Source organism: Triturus cristatus, chromosome 9 (genome assembly GCF_964204655.1).
Source record: "Triturus cristatus chromosome 9, aTriCri1.1, whole genome shotgun sequence".
NCBI lineage: Eukaryota > Metazoa > Chordata > Amphibia > Caudata > Salamandridae > Triturus > Triturus cristatus.
Genome location: NC_140592.1, coordinates 78,419,023 through 78,438,220, shown reverse-complemented (window position 1 = coordinate 78,438,220; position 19,198 = coordinate 78,419,023). Strand labels below are relative to the sequence as shown.

The window sequence follows — 19,198 nt, the reverse complement described above, 5'->3', positions numbered from 1 at the left end:
GGCAAACAAAAATAGAGGTAGGGTGCGCAGGAGGGGCAAACAGCAATAGAAGACATTTAGGGCAGTGTAAAGAGCAATGGAGGGAGAGCGGACAGGAGGGTTCAAACAGCAACTGAGGGCCGGCGAGGCAAACAATAACAGAGGGAGGGTGAGTGAATAGTGCAAACAACAACAACGGAAGGCGGGTGGTGTAAACAACAATGGAAGAAGGCCAGGCAGGTGGTCCAAAAAACAACAGAGGGAGGGCGGGCTGATGGGGCAAACAATAAAGAATGGGGCAAGCAACATGTGCAACAACGGAAGCTGTGGTGCGGGTGGGGAAATAACCACCCACAACAACAGGAGGGAGGCGGGTGAGATCAAGAAGACACACAGCAGAGAGGGGAGAAGAGTAGCGAGAGTGAAGCTGTGCAGAGAAGAGTGGAGTGGCCTAGGCTGGAGTGGTGTAGAGTGCAGTGGCAAAGAGTGCATTTCTGTAGAGTGGCATACAGTGATGCAGGGCAGAGTAGAGAGGCGTAGATGGAAGTAGCGTAGTGTGCAGTGGGGTAGAGTGGGGTGGTGCAGAGTGGAGTAGTGAGGGCAGTGACGCAGAGTGCAGTGGTGTGGAGTGGTCTAATGTGGAGACTTGCAGGATGCAGTGGCGTGGAGTGGTGCAGAGTAGAGTGGAGTAGCATAGAGTAGAGTATGCACGGTGTGGCAGCACGCTGCCATTACAGAGAATACATTTTCAATTGAAATGACCATTACATTTGCACAGATATAGTTGTACCCAAAAAAATTAAACAGTGCACAAAGAAATATTGTGTGTAAAATGGCATCACCTAGTGAATTGATAGGTTTTGATCATGATAAACAATTTATTTCCAGCACACTTCATAGTTAACACAAAAAAGTGCTTCATTTGTGCATTCCAATTTTGGAATTATTGCACAGTTCATTTAAATGTTGTGGTCTAGAAAATAAACGCTTTCCTACTCCCAGTATGCAGCAAGACTGTCACATAAATCCTCTCACTTTTTGAAGTGAGAGAAAGAAAAGTAAGTGCCAAGCCCAATCAAAGAAAGAGTAAATGTAAATTGATATATGAAAAATGGTACTTGTATAGCGCACTACTCACCCGCAAGGGTCTCAAGGCGCTTGTACGAATACCGCTGTGGAACCCATCCTGGCTTTCCCTGTGAGGCGTCCACTCCTGGGCACCCCCAAGGTGGAGGCCAGGCATCCTTAGCGTTGTGGGGGCCGTTGTGGAGATTAAGCAAGCTAGACATTTGACTGCTGTCTTTGAATGCACAGCAAATGTGACAAGATTTACAGGCCAAAAGGAGAGGTAGTGTGAATAGGCGTTGCCTAAAACAAATAAAGCCAGCAAACAGAAAGCCAGAAAATATAAGTTACAAACCACAAACCCAATGGTAGGCAACGGGTGGAATGCATTCCCAGGGAAGCTTTCTGAATGTCCTCAAGGTGTCTTTAGCAAACCAGACAGCTGCGCTGTCTGATAGGCTTTGGTGTAATGACTGAGGGCCTGATTTAGATCTCGACGGAAGGAGGAGTTACTCCATCACAAAGGTGACGGATATCCCGTCTGCCGAAATTTACATCTCATAGTATATAATGGGATTTATATTTCAGTGGGTGGGATATCTGTTGTGACAGAGTAACCCGTCCGCGGAGATCTAGATCAGGCCCTGAATAGTGTAACGTCTCTGAAGATGTTTACCTGAATGCGTTGGGGTGAAGTTACAGATGATTCTGTGGAGATTATCTGGATTCGCTGAGAGGGGCTGTTCATCACTGGAAATCAGACAGGGAGGGCCACCCATTCGGCACCTAAGAAAAAAAAACAATTTATCTATGACTTCAATGGTCCTGGAGTTTACTTGCTATGCAAAGCTGAACACTCTATAAGCATAGAAAGCATTTTTACAGCAGTGGGGCAAACCAACGTGTGGTTGATAACACATACTGTACTTGATATATTAGGAAGGCAGACTATTTATTATCCTCTACTTAGTGTGAAAACAATCTAGGCAAATATGAATGAGAGTTACATTTTTTTCTAGCAATACAATTAAGCTGAGATCATGGCATTCATCCAAGAGATGAGTAGAATGGAGGCGGACAGTGTACAGTAGGGGAATGGGTGGATTTGGGACAAGGAGAGTATTCACTTTTTTTTAAAGCCTAAAACTTTTGCCATTCATAAAAGAAAAGATAATCAAATTCCAACTGAATACGATACTTAATCCTGGCTCGCAACTGATTCAAAGACCTACTGACATTATTATACGGTCAGTTGTATTTGTTTTGAGAAAAGAGTTACACTGCAAATAAGATAAAATACATTGCTAGATAGAAAATTAACATGTTGATATGTGGGCTGTATTTTCAATGGTGCAACTTTTATGAACTCTACACTCGGCGCTTTAAATTCATGCATGGCCAGTGACAAATCTTCATTGTTTACAATGTGATTTATACAAAAAACCTATACCCAGCCTTAGCAGCAGTGATGAGAAGCCACCCAGTCCTTAAAATTAATACACAAAGTCATATTATCAGAGAGGTGTCAGGAGCTTAAATGAAAAAACAGAACTTATGCAAAATAAGCCCAGAATTGACAACATGTCTTCTAAGCCCTTAAATGACAACCTATATGTATCCATGTTAGGGTCAGGCTCAAATGTAAGTCCTGCCCTTGAGATAATAATATATTTTTTTTCAAGTTACTTGAAGCAGTCTTTGTGTATACAATACATGTATGAGATAATGAACTGAATGTGAAAAAGCCTCATGGTTCAGAGTACTTTTCAGAGAGAAAAAATCCTTTTTTGCGTTTTAGTGACAACAGCTTCCTCGTGCATACCAATGGAGTCTGAAGAATATATTCAAGCATCCAATACTCCTGTGCCCTGATCCAAGATGTGATTTGCAATATCTGAAGCCAGTGGCTGAAGGAGACTGACCCAATTAGGACCCATTTTGTTATGGGAAAGAGGCAAGCAATTAAAAAGTAACATGCCATCTGAATGGGATAATAGAGTATGTTTCTAGCTTGATTAAGGGTGAGCTACTACTAATTTGAAACCAAGAGCCGGAAACTAGGAGCTGATAGATCAATCCAAGAAATGCCAGATTTGTCAGAGAGACTTCCTTTCTGTAAAATAAGGAAAATCAAATAATTCAAAAAGATCTAGCAACCGTTTCTGGATTTTATTTAGTCAAATTAGCCCCTTACTTATTTCGATTTATTATTAGACAGGAAGTCTCTCAATATTCACTTGGCTTATATTATTACTGTTTGTTACTAACGTATTTAGTGGTATCGATATTGTTTGTAATGGTTGCTGTTTGCATCTATGTGAGGAACGTTTTGGCGATGGAAGGTTTGATTGCAGTAAATATATGCCAAAGTTCATCCATATAAATATTTCCCCAAGCCAGAATGTATCCATGAATACCTTTTAAAAGATTTGTCTCTTTTTAATGTAGGTAGGTAAATACACAATAAAATGAAAACTGTTTTCAAGACCCCTCATTCAAAAACAGGACAAATCTTCTTTACATTTTTGAACACTGTTATCTCCTATGATTCTAAGAATATTTTACAACAAGGAAGCCACTAAAGTTACATATTTATAGCTCTTGAAAGCAGCCTTCTTCTTTGAGAGGTAGGCTCTAATCAAAGTGGAAGTAATATCCTACCAAGCTGGTCTAAGAAGTAGCCTGTCTCCGGAGTAACAATTCTGGTTTTCCAAAGTCTTTTCTATGAGCTAATGCTATAAACTCCTTCTCTAAGGTGGAATATGCCAAAATATGGATGCCACCATCTTGATTGGAATGCACATTATTTCAAATGGTTAACAAACTTCAAGTAATGGGTTTACTATAGTTTCCTATGGGCGTTGCCATATTAGAATGGTCTTTTTAAGAACAAGCTTTTACCTTTGGTAATGCTTTTTCTGGTAGAGACTCTATCCACCTGCAGATTCCTCACCTTAGAATATTCCCCAGGCACAAGACTGGATTCGGCAAAGTCTGGAGCAGTACCTCTGCATGCTCGTAGGTCACGTCGTTCAGCTCCACATAAGCTTCATCTGCATCAGAAGTGACAGTGCAGTATCTATATAGGTGACACCTCGGCGTGCTGATGTCAGTTTCTTCTGTGTCAAAAATGTGGACTATGTAAAAACCAATGTTACTTGTTTGACCAATATGCAGTGTCAAACTGGTTCTTTTGGGTAAAGAGCCCAGTCCTAGAGCGGGGAGAATGAGAGGGTCAGTGAGGAATCTGTGGTTAGATAGAGTCTCTACCAGAGAAGGCATTACAGAAGGTAAGTAACTTGTTCTTCCAATAGAGACTTCTAACGGCAGATTCCTCACCTTAGAATAGATACCCAAGCAATACCTTCCTGCAGGTGGTTCCAAAACATCCTGGGGGACAAAATGGGTGAGATGTCCATCACGACGATCCGGGCTGTTCAAGCAGTAGTGCTTTGTGAACGTATAGAGGGATATCCACATGGCAGCTTTGAGAAATGTCCAGGACAGGTACCCCGTGAGCCAACACAGTAGTGACAGCTTTGGCCTGGGTGGACTGAGCCTGCAAGCCCTCAGGGGGTTGCACCTTTGCTAGTGCATAGCACATTTTTATGCAGAAACTATACATCTGGAGATAGTTTATTTCCGAACATCTTGCCCTTCTTCACTCCGGTCCACCCAATGAAGAGCTGATCGTCCACCTGACGATCTTTGGTGTGATCAATATAGAATGACAGAGCTTTTATAGTGTCCAAATGATGGAGTCTCTCCTCCTCTTTGGATGGATGAAGTGGAGCATAGAATGCCCGCAGAGTAATGCTTAGGCCAATATGAAAACAAGTCATCACCTTCCCGAGGGACAGTAGGACGCATCCGAAGGACCAGTTTGTCAGGGAAGAAGTTGGTGTATGGAGGTTGAAGAGACAGAGCCTGATACTCACTGACCTTCCTGGCACGTAATGGGCACCAGGAACACTGTCTGAAGAGTCAAGAGCAGCAGGGGTTCAAAAGGAGAACACATGTGAAAAGTATCAAATTAAGGTTTGATTGGGGCATCGCAAAAGGAGTAGGTGGGGACAGATGTTGAAAAAAAATTTAAAAAACAAATCAGAACAGGTGACTTAAACAGGGAGTGATGTTTTGGCAGCAGCAAGAAAGCTGAAATGGCTAACAAATGACCTTCTACTCTGCCCAGAACAAGGCCATGTTGGGCTAAAGAAAGAACAAACAACAAAAACCTCTGCAAGAGGTGCAGAAAGGGAGTCCACTTGGCATGAGCAATACCAAGCCGGAAACATATCCCTGTGGCTGGTGTAAACAGTTTTAGTACAAGAACGCCTGGCTGCCCAGGTGACATCACAAACTTCGGGAGTCATATCGAAAATTATCAAATGTCTCCACCCAATCTCCAGGCATGAAGGTGGTGCATGCCCAGGTTCGGGTTTAGGCCCCCCACAGTGCTGCTACGACCGTAGATTCTCTCAAAGAGGCAACCTGACCAGAGGATAGATGCTCATGCCTAGGAATTCTGGGTACCATACTCTCCGTTCCCAATCTGCAGCCCTTACGGTGCCTTAGGCCCGGTCGGTCCTGATCTTAAGAACTTGGGGCAAGAGAAGCATTGGCAGAAAGGCAGGCAGAAGTCCCGAGTTCCACTCTAGGCAGAATGCGTCTCAGAGCGAGAGCCGCATTGGAAACTCCAGTGTGCAGAAGGGCGGACACTGCGCATTCTTGGTAGTGATCAAGCCAAGGTTTTTCTTTCCTATTTTCAGAAGAGACCTTGCACCACCTCCAGATAACATAGCATAACATAACATAATGTATGATGTAGACGCTATTTGTGATCCGTGAGGCATGGCAGCTGAATTTGTCCACCCCGGCATTCAGAGATCCCGCCAGGTGTTGTGCAACCAGTAAAATGTCCTGATGTTCCGGCCATGTCCAGAGGTTCAGATCCTCTATGCACAGGGTCCACTACCCCACTCTGCCATGTATGATGCAATACCACATGGCAGAAGTGTTGTTTGCCAAGCGGATAGCTCTCAACTCCAACCAGTTGATGTAGAGGTGAAATTCCGCAGAGACCAGAATCCTCTGATTTCCACCTTTCACAGATGGCGGCCCCAACCCAGGAGTGAAGCATGTCATCACTGTGAGCTCTGTGTGGTGAAGGGAGAGCGGTCTGCCACTGACACAATCGCGGTTTGTCAGCATCCTCTGCAGATATTTTGCAGTTCCCTCTGATATCTGGACCCACTGCAGAGCGTGCAAAGGCCAACAGGCATGTTATACCAGCAGGATGTAGGAGGCCACGAGACCAACCAACCTCAGAGTCAGTCTCACTAAAATCCAGGATAGACGTGGAACTGCACTGTGTATAGAATGGCTCTAATGAAAGGAAGCATCCGAGAGGGAGTCAGGTGTGACTTTGGCATGTTGATAGTGAACCCCGGCAAATGCAGGTTTGCCGTAATCTGGAGGTGGGCGATGACTGCCTGGGGAGAACCCATCTTCAGCAGCCAATCTTTGAGGTAGGAAAGACTGGAACCACTAACCTCCGCAGATGGGCTGTAACCACTGCTATATTTGTGCACCAGAAAGCAGCGGGAATAACAACCATGCCTTACTTCTGGCACAGCCACCCTCTCAATGGCTCCTTTCACCAAAAGAGTCTGCACTTCCTGATGGAGTCAGGAGAGATTGTCCTCCATCAGCCATTGTTAGGATGGTGGGAGAGGCTAAGGCAGGGCAAACCACTTCTGCGCGATCGGAAGCATCCACTTGTCAGATGTAATTGCTGACCATTGAGGCAGGTGGTGCCCGATTCTGCCGCCACAGAATGATTGTGCTTGGTGGAGGGCACGCTAAAGGGGCTTGGAGTCTGTGGCAGCCCGATGCGCATGGGACTGAGCAGCATACTAGGACTGGCTCCCACATAATTTTTGGGCTCCACTACCCCGTCCTAGAAATGACTGGGCATGCTATTGGACCGGGTATAGCTGATACTTTGGGTGCCCAAAGTTGCCTCTGCCATGTCTGCGGTAGGGGCGGAAGGACTGCTGTTGCAGCAGCATCCACAGAGAAAGGCCAAGGGATCTGGCGGTGACCCTGTTGTTGCGAAAGTGCTCGAGCACCGCATTGGCCTTGTCACCAAATAGGAGAGAGCCATCCAATGGTGAAGACAGGACATCCTTGAAGAACCCAATGGTTTATAACCGGGAGTGGCGATGCAACGCCATCGTAGAAGCCATGGCTCTACCCAGGGAGCCCATGGTGTCAAATCTGCACCAGATGCCAAGCTTTACTGCTGTCCACCTAAGCCTGGTTAAAGATGGCGCAGATTCCTCATGCAGCTTGGGAAGCAGCTGTGCAACCGAATAACACAGCGCGAGGGAATAACGGTCCAAGAGGCCTGTAGTGTTCACCGAATGCAGGGCAATGCAGGTGAAAGAAAAGATCGACTTCCCAAAGGTGTCCAGCCTCTTGGATTGTCTATCTGGTGGTTAGGTAGAGAACAGACTTTGCTGCTTATGCTTGTACCATCATGCTCTCAGGGGAAGGGTACTGGGAGAGGAAGGCTGGGTCTCCAGGGGCAGAACAGTGCTGAAGTGCAATCATTCGGTGCACAGGAGCCCCTGTGCAAGTTTTTCACCCAAACCCCCAGGACCGCGTTGGTAAGGGTTTCATTAAAGGGGAGCCTTGGTTTAGACAAGTCGCCCCAGGTTGAAGCACCTCAGTCTAAACATTAGTTTTGACCTCAATGACTGGCAGCTGAAGATTGAGAACCTCTGCTGCCCTGCGCATCACAGTGGCAAAAGACGCACCTCCCTCCAAAACCTGACCTGGAGGAGAAATTATGCCCGAGTCTGGGGAGGTATCCTGCCCACTTGCGTCACCCAGCTGCTTATACCACTTGTCGTCATCAGAGTCCTCCAGGATACCATACTCCCCCTTCAAGAAGGTAGGGTCTGTCAAGTGGTGGAAAGTCTAGGAGATGGTGAGGCATGGATAGAGTTGGGTAGCACCGAATTTGAGGCGGGGTGGATAACTGAGTCTGCGCCGGGATATGGCAATGGAAGGGATGGAGTCATGGTGGAAGGAGGGACCTGTGGCAGCATCAGTCTAGATCCGGGGATTGATCCAGAGGACCCAACTGGCGTCAAGGGAGAACCCGCAGGTGGAAACGTTGGAGGGGCACCTCTCGGCACCTTTGTGCCTAAAGACACTTCAGAGGAAATCATGGCCCAAAGATGGCGAAAGAGGTGTCATAAAATTCTTTTGAGTGGGGTGGGTGTAGCTCCAATGCCAGGAAACTCAGGGTAGCATGCAGAGGACCTTAACGCTGGCTCCGCAGGACAAGTAGGGGAGCGAGGCCTGGAAGCACGATGTCAAAAAGGTGTGCAAATTGGACCATTTGAGGATTTGCACAAATTTGTGGAATGTGATTCCAGCCCAGTGAACGTTTTAGGGAGAGATTTATTGTGCGAATTGATTTGCTCCATTTATTGTACTCTGAAAGGAATAGAATTTCATATCAATGATGAGGACATCGTATTCAAAATGTCAAAACAAGGAACAGGAGTAGAGGGGTTATTCCCCTTATTAACAAGTAATGACTTACCCTTAGAATTGAGAGACACTGTGTTCCCAGTACTTTCGGATTACAGGAAAGGATATTGGGTTGATAAAAGGAGTAGCTCCAATACGAATCACTTTGAAACCAAGTGCAGAATTCCCTCGGACTCCACCATATAACTTGAGTCCTGGGACCATCGCAGGTATAACACCTTTGATCAAGTCACTCATTGAGCAGGGAATTTTAAGAGAAATCATGGGAAGCCCATGTAATTCACCTATCTTGGGAATCAGAAACCAAACGGGAAGTATAGGATTGTGCAGGATTTGCGCAAAATTAATCAGATTGTGGTACCGTGCTGTTCAATTGTTTCAAATCCCACTGTAATACTATATCAGATTCCTAGCGAAGCTGAATGGTTTTCTGTCATTGACTTGTGTCAAGCCTTCCTTTCCATCCCTTTGCACCCAGATAGTCAATTTTTACTTGCATTCCGGTTCAGAAACCGGGTCTTGGCATGTGCCGAGTTCCACAGGGATCAAAGAGAGTCCTTCCGTTTTCAATCAAATATTGAAAAGGAATTTGGAGTCATTGGTAATGGCAAAGCACTTTGTTCTGATACAATACATTGATGACTTGTTGGTAGCATCAGGTACCCAAGGGGCTTGCATATGTGACACAATTGCATTACTGAATGATCTGGCAGTGAGTGGGCGTAAGGTGTCACCTACTAAGATACAGTTTTGGTCCTTTACTTAGGACATTACATTGAGAAGGGAGCCAGAAAGGCGTCACAAGATCGCATTACGGCCATCTTGCAGATGAACCCACCGAGAACTCAAAAGGAGGTTTGCATGTTTCTGGGAATGGTTGGCTATTGCCGACAATGGATTCCACATTTTTCATTAACTACTAAGCCCCTTCAAAGGTTTACGCATAAGGACGTGCCAAATCCAGTTCCATGGAGTGATGAATGCATGTGCTCTTTTAATGAACTGCAAGAGAGTCTGTGTCGAGCTCCAGCATTGGGAATGCCCGACTTTAACAAATGTTTCACTCTGTTCTGCAGTGAGCGCAAGGCTGTGAACTGTCAGTTCTAACTCAGATGCATAGGGCTGCCCGCAGACCTGTTGCATACTTCTCAGCTACATTAGACCCTGTAGCTGCAGCATTGCCTAGGTGTCTAAAGGCAGTCACTGCTACATGTGTAAGTCTGGGGAAATGTGAGAGCATTGTGGTGGGTCATCCGCTGAAAGTGCATGTACCGCACTCTGTTGAGATTTTGCTTACTCGTACCCGAACACAACATCTCACAAGCAGTTGCTTAACCAAGTATGAGCAAGTGATATTGGGTGCTGAAAACGTGTCATTGGTGAAATGCATGAGTTAAAACCCAACTACCTTGATGCCTTTACCGGGAAATTAAGTTGCGATTGATGAAGCAGATCATGATTGCTTGGACGTGATTGAGCTGTTTACAAAACCTTGTCCGTATGTTATGTATGTTCCACTACCTAAATCAGATCATGTGTTGTTCGTGGATGGATAATGTTTGAGGGATGCTGGAGGAAACCTGAGAGCTGTGTATGCCATTTGCACAGTTATGGGAGTGGTGGAAGCATTGTGGTAGCAAGGAGTGTATTCAGCTCAGGTGGCTGAGCTAAGTGCCCTGACAAGGGCTTGCAGCATTACTGAACAATTGAGAGTTACCATCTTCACGGATAGCCAATATGGATTTGGGATTGTCCATGATTTTGGGCAGTTGTGGTCTCAGCATGTATGCATGACATTTTTGGGTTCACCTATCCGAAACAAGAGAGTGTGAAAATCCTACAGCTGTCATTACAATCGCCCGCAGTGGAGAGATGCCCAGCTCACCAACAAGGAAACGATTATGTGACTGTCGGCAGCCGCTATGAGGATGAGACCGTGCGCTATTGCGCTCTAAATTCTTACATCTTCAATGGGGACACACTGAAAGAGCAAACTGATGTCGCAGAGTGCAGGCTGATGTTTTCAGTTGTGGAAACATGGGAAGAAATAAAAGCATTACAGGACGAAGTGCCGTAAAATGAGCGACAAGGGTGGATTAAAGCAAGATGCATACAGAGACAAGAGGATGAGGTGTGGGTGTACACAGATGGGAGTCCAGTTCTACCTGATAGTTTGTTGTCACCAATGGCAAGAAACTATCATGGACCTGCACATGTTGGGAAGGATGCCATGATGCGCCTTTTCCGACAAACCTGGGTCAATCCCCGGTTCAGGGCTGTGGCAGACGTGTTGTGTAAGAGGTGTGTAATATGTCAACAACAAAATGTGGGTAAGAAAACACTAGTCACAATTAGTCATGTAGGAAGATGTGGAGGACCCTTTAATAGAATGCAACTTAAATTCACTGAGATGCCTCCTTGCAATGGACTAAAATACGTTCTAGCTATTGTGTGTCTGTTCTCTCGTTGGGTCGAAGCCTATCCAACCAGGTGTAATGACAGTCTAGCTGTAGCAAAATTACTCCTTAGAGAGCTTATACTGCGAATAGGATTTCCAACCTCTTTGGAATCAGATAGAGGGACACATTTTAATAATAAGGTAATATGAATGCTTTGTGTGGCATTACAAATTGAACAGAACTAACACTGTGCATTGCAACCAGAGGCATCCGGAGTGGTCGAACTAGTGAATGGAACACTAAAGTCCCATTTGGCAAAGGTGTGTGCGTCCACACCTTCAAAATGGCCAGATGCTTTACCTTTGATGTTGATGAGTTTGAGAAATATCCCAGACAGAAGAACCGGACTGTCCCCTCACAAAATCATAATGGGGAGAGCTATTAGACAGCCTACAGTCCCAGCCAATCAGCTAGTGAATATAACTGATGACTTGGTGCTCGATTACTGTAAAGGATTGGCTGATGTGGTCCGTTCTGTGTCTCACCAGGTTAGGGAAGCTGCCAATTCAACACAACAGGAGCAGTGCCATGACTTGTGCCCTGGAGACTGAGTGCTAGTCAAGAAGCACGTGCACAAAACGTGTTTTGATACTCATCGGCGTGAGCTGTATCAAGTGATTCTTGTTACCACAACTGCTGTCAAATTTGGTGGTCTGCCTAACTGGGTGCATGCTGCCCATACTCGCAGAGTCCCCTTGAAAATGATGTGCCTGCAGTGGATGTGCCGGTGGTTGAAGTAAGTCGTCCAAGTCAGGTCAGTCACAGAGTAGAGGGTGCGCCAGCTACTGGATCCTGAAGCACTGGTTCAAATGAGGGTCAGAGAAAGTCAGCCCCAGTAGAAAACGAGAGCTGGATGGAAAGGAACCTGACTAGGCGAAGTGCTGACACCCCCATTGTGAACAGTGCTGGCGAAAAGTGAGTAGTAAATAGCCCCCACTGGCCCAAGGGAACTGACAGATTGAGGCAAGTCTTGGCAGAAGGTAAAATACCTCCAACTGTAATTGAAGATCCAAGCGAAACTGAACAGAGCGACTCAGACGATGACGAGTCCTCAATGAGAAAATCAAAAAGAGTAAGGGTACCAAGTAAGAGATACGCTGCACCAGAGTGGACTTATTTAGCAGCCGCAAATGACTGGGAGAGAGCATATCAAGCTTTTTGTTTCAAGAAATCTGAACTCACAAAAACCACCTTGAAGAACTGATATGATAAGAGACATTTGTGCTACAGGAGAATACACCGAAAGTGGCCTTTGAATACTTGAAGAGACAAAAGACACCGGATGATGCCAAACCATTGAAACCTGTGCATTGTGAAAGTGGGAAAAGCAAAGAAAAGTTGGTTTCCTGAGCTGGAGAAAATATACTTACTGCAAGGTCCTACGTTATAAGGCATTCTTATTTTTGACAAAGATTATAGGTTCATATTCTGGGGAGATGGAGAATCCAAACCCAGTATCGTTAAAAAAAAAACGCATATGTGCTTGCTTTTCTAGCTGCTTTTTCTATAATTCTTGTATTAGTACTAATTGTTCTAAATCTACCTCATCATTTCTATGTGAAGCATGACATTAACCCTATCTCTGTTACTAAACCAATAGCGGAGAAAAATGAAGAAGTTGTAACTAATGATCTAACTGATAAGATTTTATATCACGATCAATCTATTCATGATTTCTCTTTACATGTTTTCCCTAAACTCTTCTATGAGTATGTGGACACTATGGATCCAAGGGATTGCTATGTATGCATGCAACTACCTACCTCAGTATACGAGGGAGTGACTTACCATCACTTACCTTTAACATATGGCATTTCTTGTAGTGTACTAACAAGTCTATTTTATCGCAAACAGCAATTTCAATATTATTACTCAAATTATGATTTGATCTTCTCGAAAATACCTACCAATAAGAGTTTGAAAATTGTACCAGATTCACAAATGGCTGAAATAATGGGAGAATTTTTCAAACCTACACAGAGCATAGCTACGGTATATGTGCATAGACATAATTTAACTTGCTTTTTACATAATGTAGAAAAGAATTTCATAAAATTCAGTTGAGGATGGATGTGGGGATATTAAGAAAAAAAGGCTGAAACCCAATCAAAGATCCCACCTTGGGCCCATCGGGAGGGTGAAATTAAAAAGGGGAGAAGTACACTATGCTATGGCGCTGTACTGGCAACACAAGGCGAAGCTACGCATACTAAGACGCAAAACAGAATTTAACAATACATTTGTCGGTTCCAGTAAATGTGGTCACACTTTCCAAAATATGGGAGGTTGGGGTTTATAACTTGGAGGGTCTGATCCTGTTTTTCCAGGGGTGTACCATACTTGTGGGAGAAATGCCTACTATAGGTAGCCAAAACAATGAGAAGGATGCTGCCATATAGGAATAGTTTTTCCAAAAATTTATCATGTGGGTCAAACTAGTGGAACCAATGATTTTAAACACACTTGTTTAAGAAGGGGAATAAGTGCTGCTGAAATAATTGGAGATATGTTGGTGCAATAATACCATCAGTTGGGGTGATACTAATTTATCACAAAATTCAGAAGCTCTCTACTGTAGTTGATCATTTGACAACTGATACAGCTGGAGGTTTCCTTGTTATAGATACCAAAATGGTTGCTATCAGTTCCATGGTTTTACAAAACAGACTTGCATTAGATGTCCTACTCGCATAAGAGGGCAGGGTCTGTCGCATGCCTAAGGTCCAACAGTGCTGCAAGTATATCCCTGACAAAAGTAAAGATGTGCTGGGCTATATTAGCAATATTACTAAATTGGGAAAGGATTTGACTGAATTGAAAGCTAATGGTGCATGGGAATCTATTGGGAAAGGATTTACATCAGTGGGAAAATATTTTGCAACCATGGGAGTAATTTAGCAGGGAAAACATTGACACCTATATTAACAATTGCTATTGGCTTACTAACAATAATAATAATTTACAGGTATTGTAAACGCAGAAGATTTGAGAAAGGAAAGAGAGGGATAAAGAGAAAACAAGCAGATATTGAACTAGAAGAGAGACAATGTGGATACTATGATGAATTAATGGCCTTATAACAAACTAGACTGAAACTAATGAAGACCTCTGCCTTATGAATGTGACATCAGATAATGATAAAGATAAGAGTGTGATGGCTCGATTCGCCATCAAAGGAGGAATTGACAGAGCCTGGATCTGATCACTAAGAATTCAACCTGAAAAAATGATTTGTGACAATAATTTATGAATATGATAAATGTGTAACACGTTATCATGTTTTGAAAACATAAACGAAATGAAGTTTGATTTAGATACTGCATTGTAAAGGGACTCAAAATGTTAGACGTAGATTTATGATGAAACCTAACCACAGATGAACTAATGAGAAGTTTAATAAAGCTATTGGTATATGATTTCTTTATGCATAAATGAACAATAACAGACAAACGATGACTTAGAAATTCCTTATATGTGTATGAATAAAGTTATTTTAGGTATTAAGAAAATGGGCATTAACATAATAATGTGTAATGTGAGCACTGATATTGGTGAGAAAGCAATTGCTATAATAATTTCTGCTTCATAAAGGTTTACCTTAGTTATGCTTCCAAATACTGAATAGTGTAATAAGCTTGTAACATGAGAAGAGTATTGAAGCATTAGTATGCAAATTGACTATGAGATGTAATGAACAAAAATGTATAGGTATTTCATCCTTACATAATGTAGAACAATTATTAATTGACCTAAATGAAGAACTAATGGAATGTATTTAATGATGTGAAATTCATATTTTAGCACAAACTCAGCGCACACAGGTTGCATTTCATAGAGGCCTTAAACTTATTTTCTTTCCTCGCATGAATTAATGAACTGAATAGTCTGAAGCCTATGAGAACTTTTCGTAAAGTTTCTACTTGTGCTCTAACACTCAATAATTCTTTTCACGCTTGTAGCTTAGTTGACAGGACTTGCACCAAATGTGTTACTTCCTAGAGTACATGCTTGGGAAAGGACTGACAAAGTATAACAGCATGGACTCGCCTACTTCCTAGATGTCATAACCAATTGTATCATTAAAAATCAGTGTTCTCATGGAAAATGCCAAGTAATGGATTTTTTAATCTTCTGGATGTGTTTACTTTACCTACTACATCACCTCATCCTACTGAAACTGACCAATGGGACAGAATGGCGCGATCAAATTGGTGATGTCAAGGGGTGTAAACCAGAAATCGATGGAGTATAATTGCCTAAAGAGCGGACAGGGGCGGCCCCCTATCTTGTCCACCTTCTCAACCCATCTTGTGGTACAAAGCCTGATGTTTTGAAACTTACGGCAACTGAGACATATTACTGCGTGTGCTGCCGGCTGGTATGCTTGCATAAGTGGAACTTTTCTGGCTGGAAGGTTTCAGACAATAGCTGTGGCTGTTTCATTGACTCTGCAGTGCGGACAGGAACAGACAAACCTGTTTGTGAACTGGAACTCGTCATTTGGCAATTTCTGAACTTACATCTATAGATGTATGCATGAGGGTTATATGCTTTGAAGGACTCATTCCCATGAATACAATCTCTGTCAGCTGAGTAAGAAAGTGTCCTTTCAATCTTGATTCTTACAGCCTTATTAATGCTTATTAAATCTCTATAAGTCATCAATTAATTTGGCTTAAACATTTCTTCAAATGCGATAAAGATGCCAACTGAGAATTATTCTGATGATTCTGTTTCATTCATTTTTTGTGGTCATTTTATCTGTTTCCAAATGTACTAACCTAAACAGATTCAGCCTGAGCAGCAAATCCATTTGGAAATGAATAAATGCTAACTATTATCTGATTCTAGGTCCTCATATGATAATAGTTCATCTCCTAAATATTCTAATCACTTTCAGCACAGAACAAGATCCATCGGAGGACCTAATGCAACAAAATATGGTAGCTGAAGTTTTTCTGGGATAATTAATTTTGATGAAGAAAATTATAAAGGCCTACCACGTTTACGCTACAACAGTTTTTCTTCTTCTTGTGCTTTTTGGGATTATCGGACTTTGACAAGGAGGTCTGAGAGCGGCAAGCCGACTGACAGCGGGAACAGCTCTGGGAATCATCCTGAGATCTTCAACAGTAACAAGAGCAGCGCAAAGCCTTCTTTTGGTATGCCGCCGGGCGTTTAATTGCCTGCTCACAAATCACCTTCAGGTGCATCGACTTGCACTCGACGCAGACCTTGAGATTGTGTACCTACTGCAGGCACTAGAGAAAAAACAACTGGGGAATGAACACAGACATCTGCATTTGGCAGTCCCCGCAAAGCTTGAACCCTGAAGGTTTGGCAGGTAACGTGATGTCCAAACACTGGGAGTAAAGCTAACAAATATTGACAAAAGTTGAAAAACTTTGGTAAACAAATTTACAAGGTACCTCTCCGGATCCATGCTGGTGGTGCAGAACAAAAGAAACTGATGTATGCGCGCCGGGATGGCGCCTCTATAGGTATCGGAATGCAATTATGACACAGATGACGAGCCAAACGATGCCACCTACTGGTGCACAGAGGTACTGCTCAAGATTTTTCGGATACAGTCTGACACCTGGTGAATATTCTAATCTACGGTTAGAAATCTTCATCAGAACATGATGGCCTCTGCCCCTTCCTAGTTAGTGACTGTTCCCATGATGCTGCTGCAAATAATCTATGCCTCCTTACACCCCAGGGAACTCACATTTTTCACTGTCAGGAGATGCATGCTGAGCAATGTGCAGCTCTCACTGCCTAGAACTCTTGCATCCCTCTGGACCGCCCAGGAAGTGGCAACAACTGTACCCACAAGAGCGTCTTAATGGCGGGCTTGGAATTAGACCAGAGGACTTAGCTGGGAAGCCACAAATGCTCTCAGTGAGGCAGAAGTATAGAGCAGAATATTGCAGAGAGACACTGGATTAAGCTACCATCTGTACTGGTTTTCAATTACAGCCTGCACATGTAACAGGTTCATTTTAAGTTACTGAATTGAAAAATAAAGAGTGTATGATGGTTGATCTATCTATATGATCCAGACACATGTTGGCATTAAGGAGGACACTCATATTCCTGAACATAGAAGTCAAAGTGAGGTTTCCCAGGATAGGGAAAGGGTAGCTCCTCCCTTAAGATTCAAGAAACAAGTTTAATTTTTTCAACTTAATTAATATAAAGATGGGTATAAGAACTGAGTCTGTGGGTCAAAGCAACATGTGCAACTGTTAACACACAAATACAACTATTTTGTATACTTCAAAGAGATAATCTACTAGATGGTACTCTGAAAGGCAAATAGAGGAGCTGTGTTAGTGTCATAAATATCTGGAATAGGTAGGCACTGAGGACTGTCCAGAACAAATTGACCTTTTGTAAATAAGAGACTGGAGTGTCTTTCCCACACCTGCTGACCAGAAACAATAAACCTCCTGAGGGATCGGGACTCAGCATTGTACATGATGGATAGTCTCCCCACAGACTAAGTACTAAGTGATTCCCTATTTCAAATGATGTGGTGAAAACAAGAAGTCTAGGTTGCCTCCATTTCAACTGCTGCCCATTCTAGAATCCTAGAATGCAATGCCTTGATCCTTTGCTTTGGTCAAAATTCTCAGTGGACTGGAACGGCTCATGTTAAGTGTCAAAGTATGCCTGGGTTGAAGTAGTAGAACCCTGCCATGGCATTTATCATTGGAGAAAAATTGTTTAGTAACTGGACCAAAGTGAAGGTGCACTTAGTTTTAGGTGTAACTAGCCAATTTTGGAGAAGTTTGCCCATTAATTGGGTAAAGGCTTTTTCGTATGATTGTGACATAGGAAAGAAGAATCATCAGAGTGGAACTTCCTGGTCTATAAGCATGTGTTAAGTCCAGAGGAAAGGCCATAGGGTAAACATAGTCTGACAATAATAGGGAGTAATAACAGAGACCTACTGAAGATGAAAGGGATAAAAGGCAACAAATATATATGAGGTTACAGTAGCACAGTTCATACTGACTCCCACTTGAAACTCATAGCAAGGTCAGTTTGTTAGTTTTGTATCTGACGATTTTTTTTTAAAGAGTTTTATATAGTGCGAACAAGACTCGAGCATATCGGGTATCAGAGCGCTTTACATGAGCACCAGTTTCGTTACAGATGGACACATTCATTTTTGTTCTGGAGAGGCAGTTCCGATACATGTGGGGCTTTCTGCAATTGGATAAACGTTCTGGATCCTTACCTCAAATTCACCTATTTCTTTAGGTTGGATCTATACGTAGGAGTGGTCACTAACGACTGGGTTTAGATACACCTCGACCACTCACCTGATTCAGGTCATAATAACAGGGTGTATAGTGTGTTTCTTTCAAAGCCCTGTTCAATGTTTTTCTATGCACTTTAATCTCTTCCCAGTCCTGATGAAACTCCATATGATCCATTAGGGACCAACTAGGCATGAAACATGTAGACCTGACTATTAACCCACATCACCACCCACCTTATTTGAAAAAACTAACGAACCCTCCTTACTAGAGAAAGGGTACATGAGTTCCTTTTTCCTGTTTTTAATTATACCGAACTGACCCAAGAATAAACACTTCCTAGGATACTGTTACGTTACTCGTAACTCACTTGCACACTCCCCACATACCCACACTCACCACTGCAGTGTTCCTCCAAAAAGATCTCTGCTAAAGAGCCCTCTCGCGGGGCCCATGTGAAACTGCAGCACCACCCCCACGAGGAGCATAATGCCCAATGATGAAGCATGACACCTTAACGGGTGTGTGAGGGCTACTCTTCAAATTTGAGGATTTCCCCTGCATCCAACCTTCACTCATTGACTAAGATAGGCGTATTCCAACTACTCTCGCTTTTCACCTACACTCTACGCTGCCGACTGGGCTAGCACTTACTCATAGGAACAGTTACTCTCTAGTGATTTAGACATACTACCTTGAGAGCACGGGTATTGGAACTCTTTTTTTTTCTTTTCCTAAGCTCCCCGTCCCTCTCTTTGTGTATTAGATGGTTTTTGTAGAACTTTATTGGTGTGGGAGCTGCCGGGCCCTCACCCTTATAAGAAACATTGGCAAAAGCATAAATTGTTTTTGGTCTCA

At 43.3% G+C, this 19,198-nt stretch overlaps 1 protein-coding gene across 1 annotated transcript in view; it reads right to left on the bottom strand.

Moving 5' to 3' along the window:
• NR2C2 (nuclear receptor subfamily 2 group C member 2) overlaps positions 1-19,198 on the bottom strand; it is a 324,390-nt gene that overhangs the window by 299,073 nt on the left and 6,119 nt on the right. Inside the window, exon 2 of the mRNA XM_085624453.1 lies at positions 1,721-1,830. Coding sequence (XP_085480579.1) covers positions 1,721-1,792 — 72 coding nt within the window. The 5' untranslated portion in view covers positions 1,793-1,830. The remainder of the gene's footprint in view (positions 1-1,720; positions 1,831-19,198) is intronic.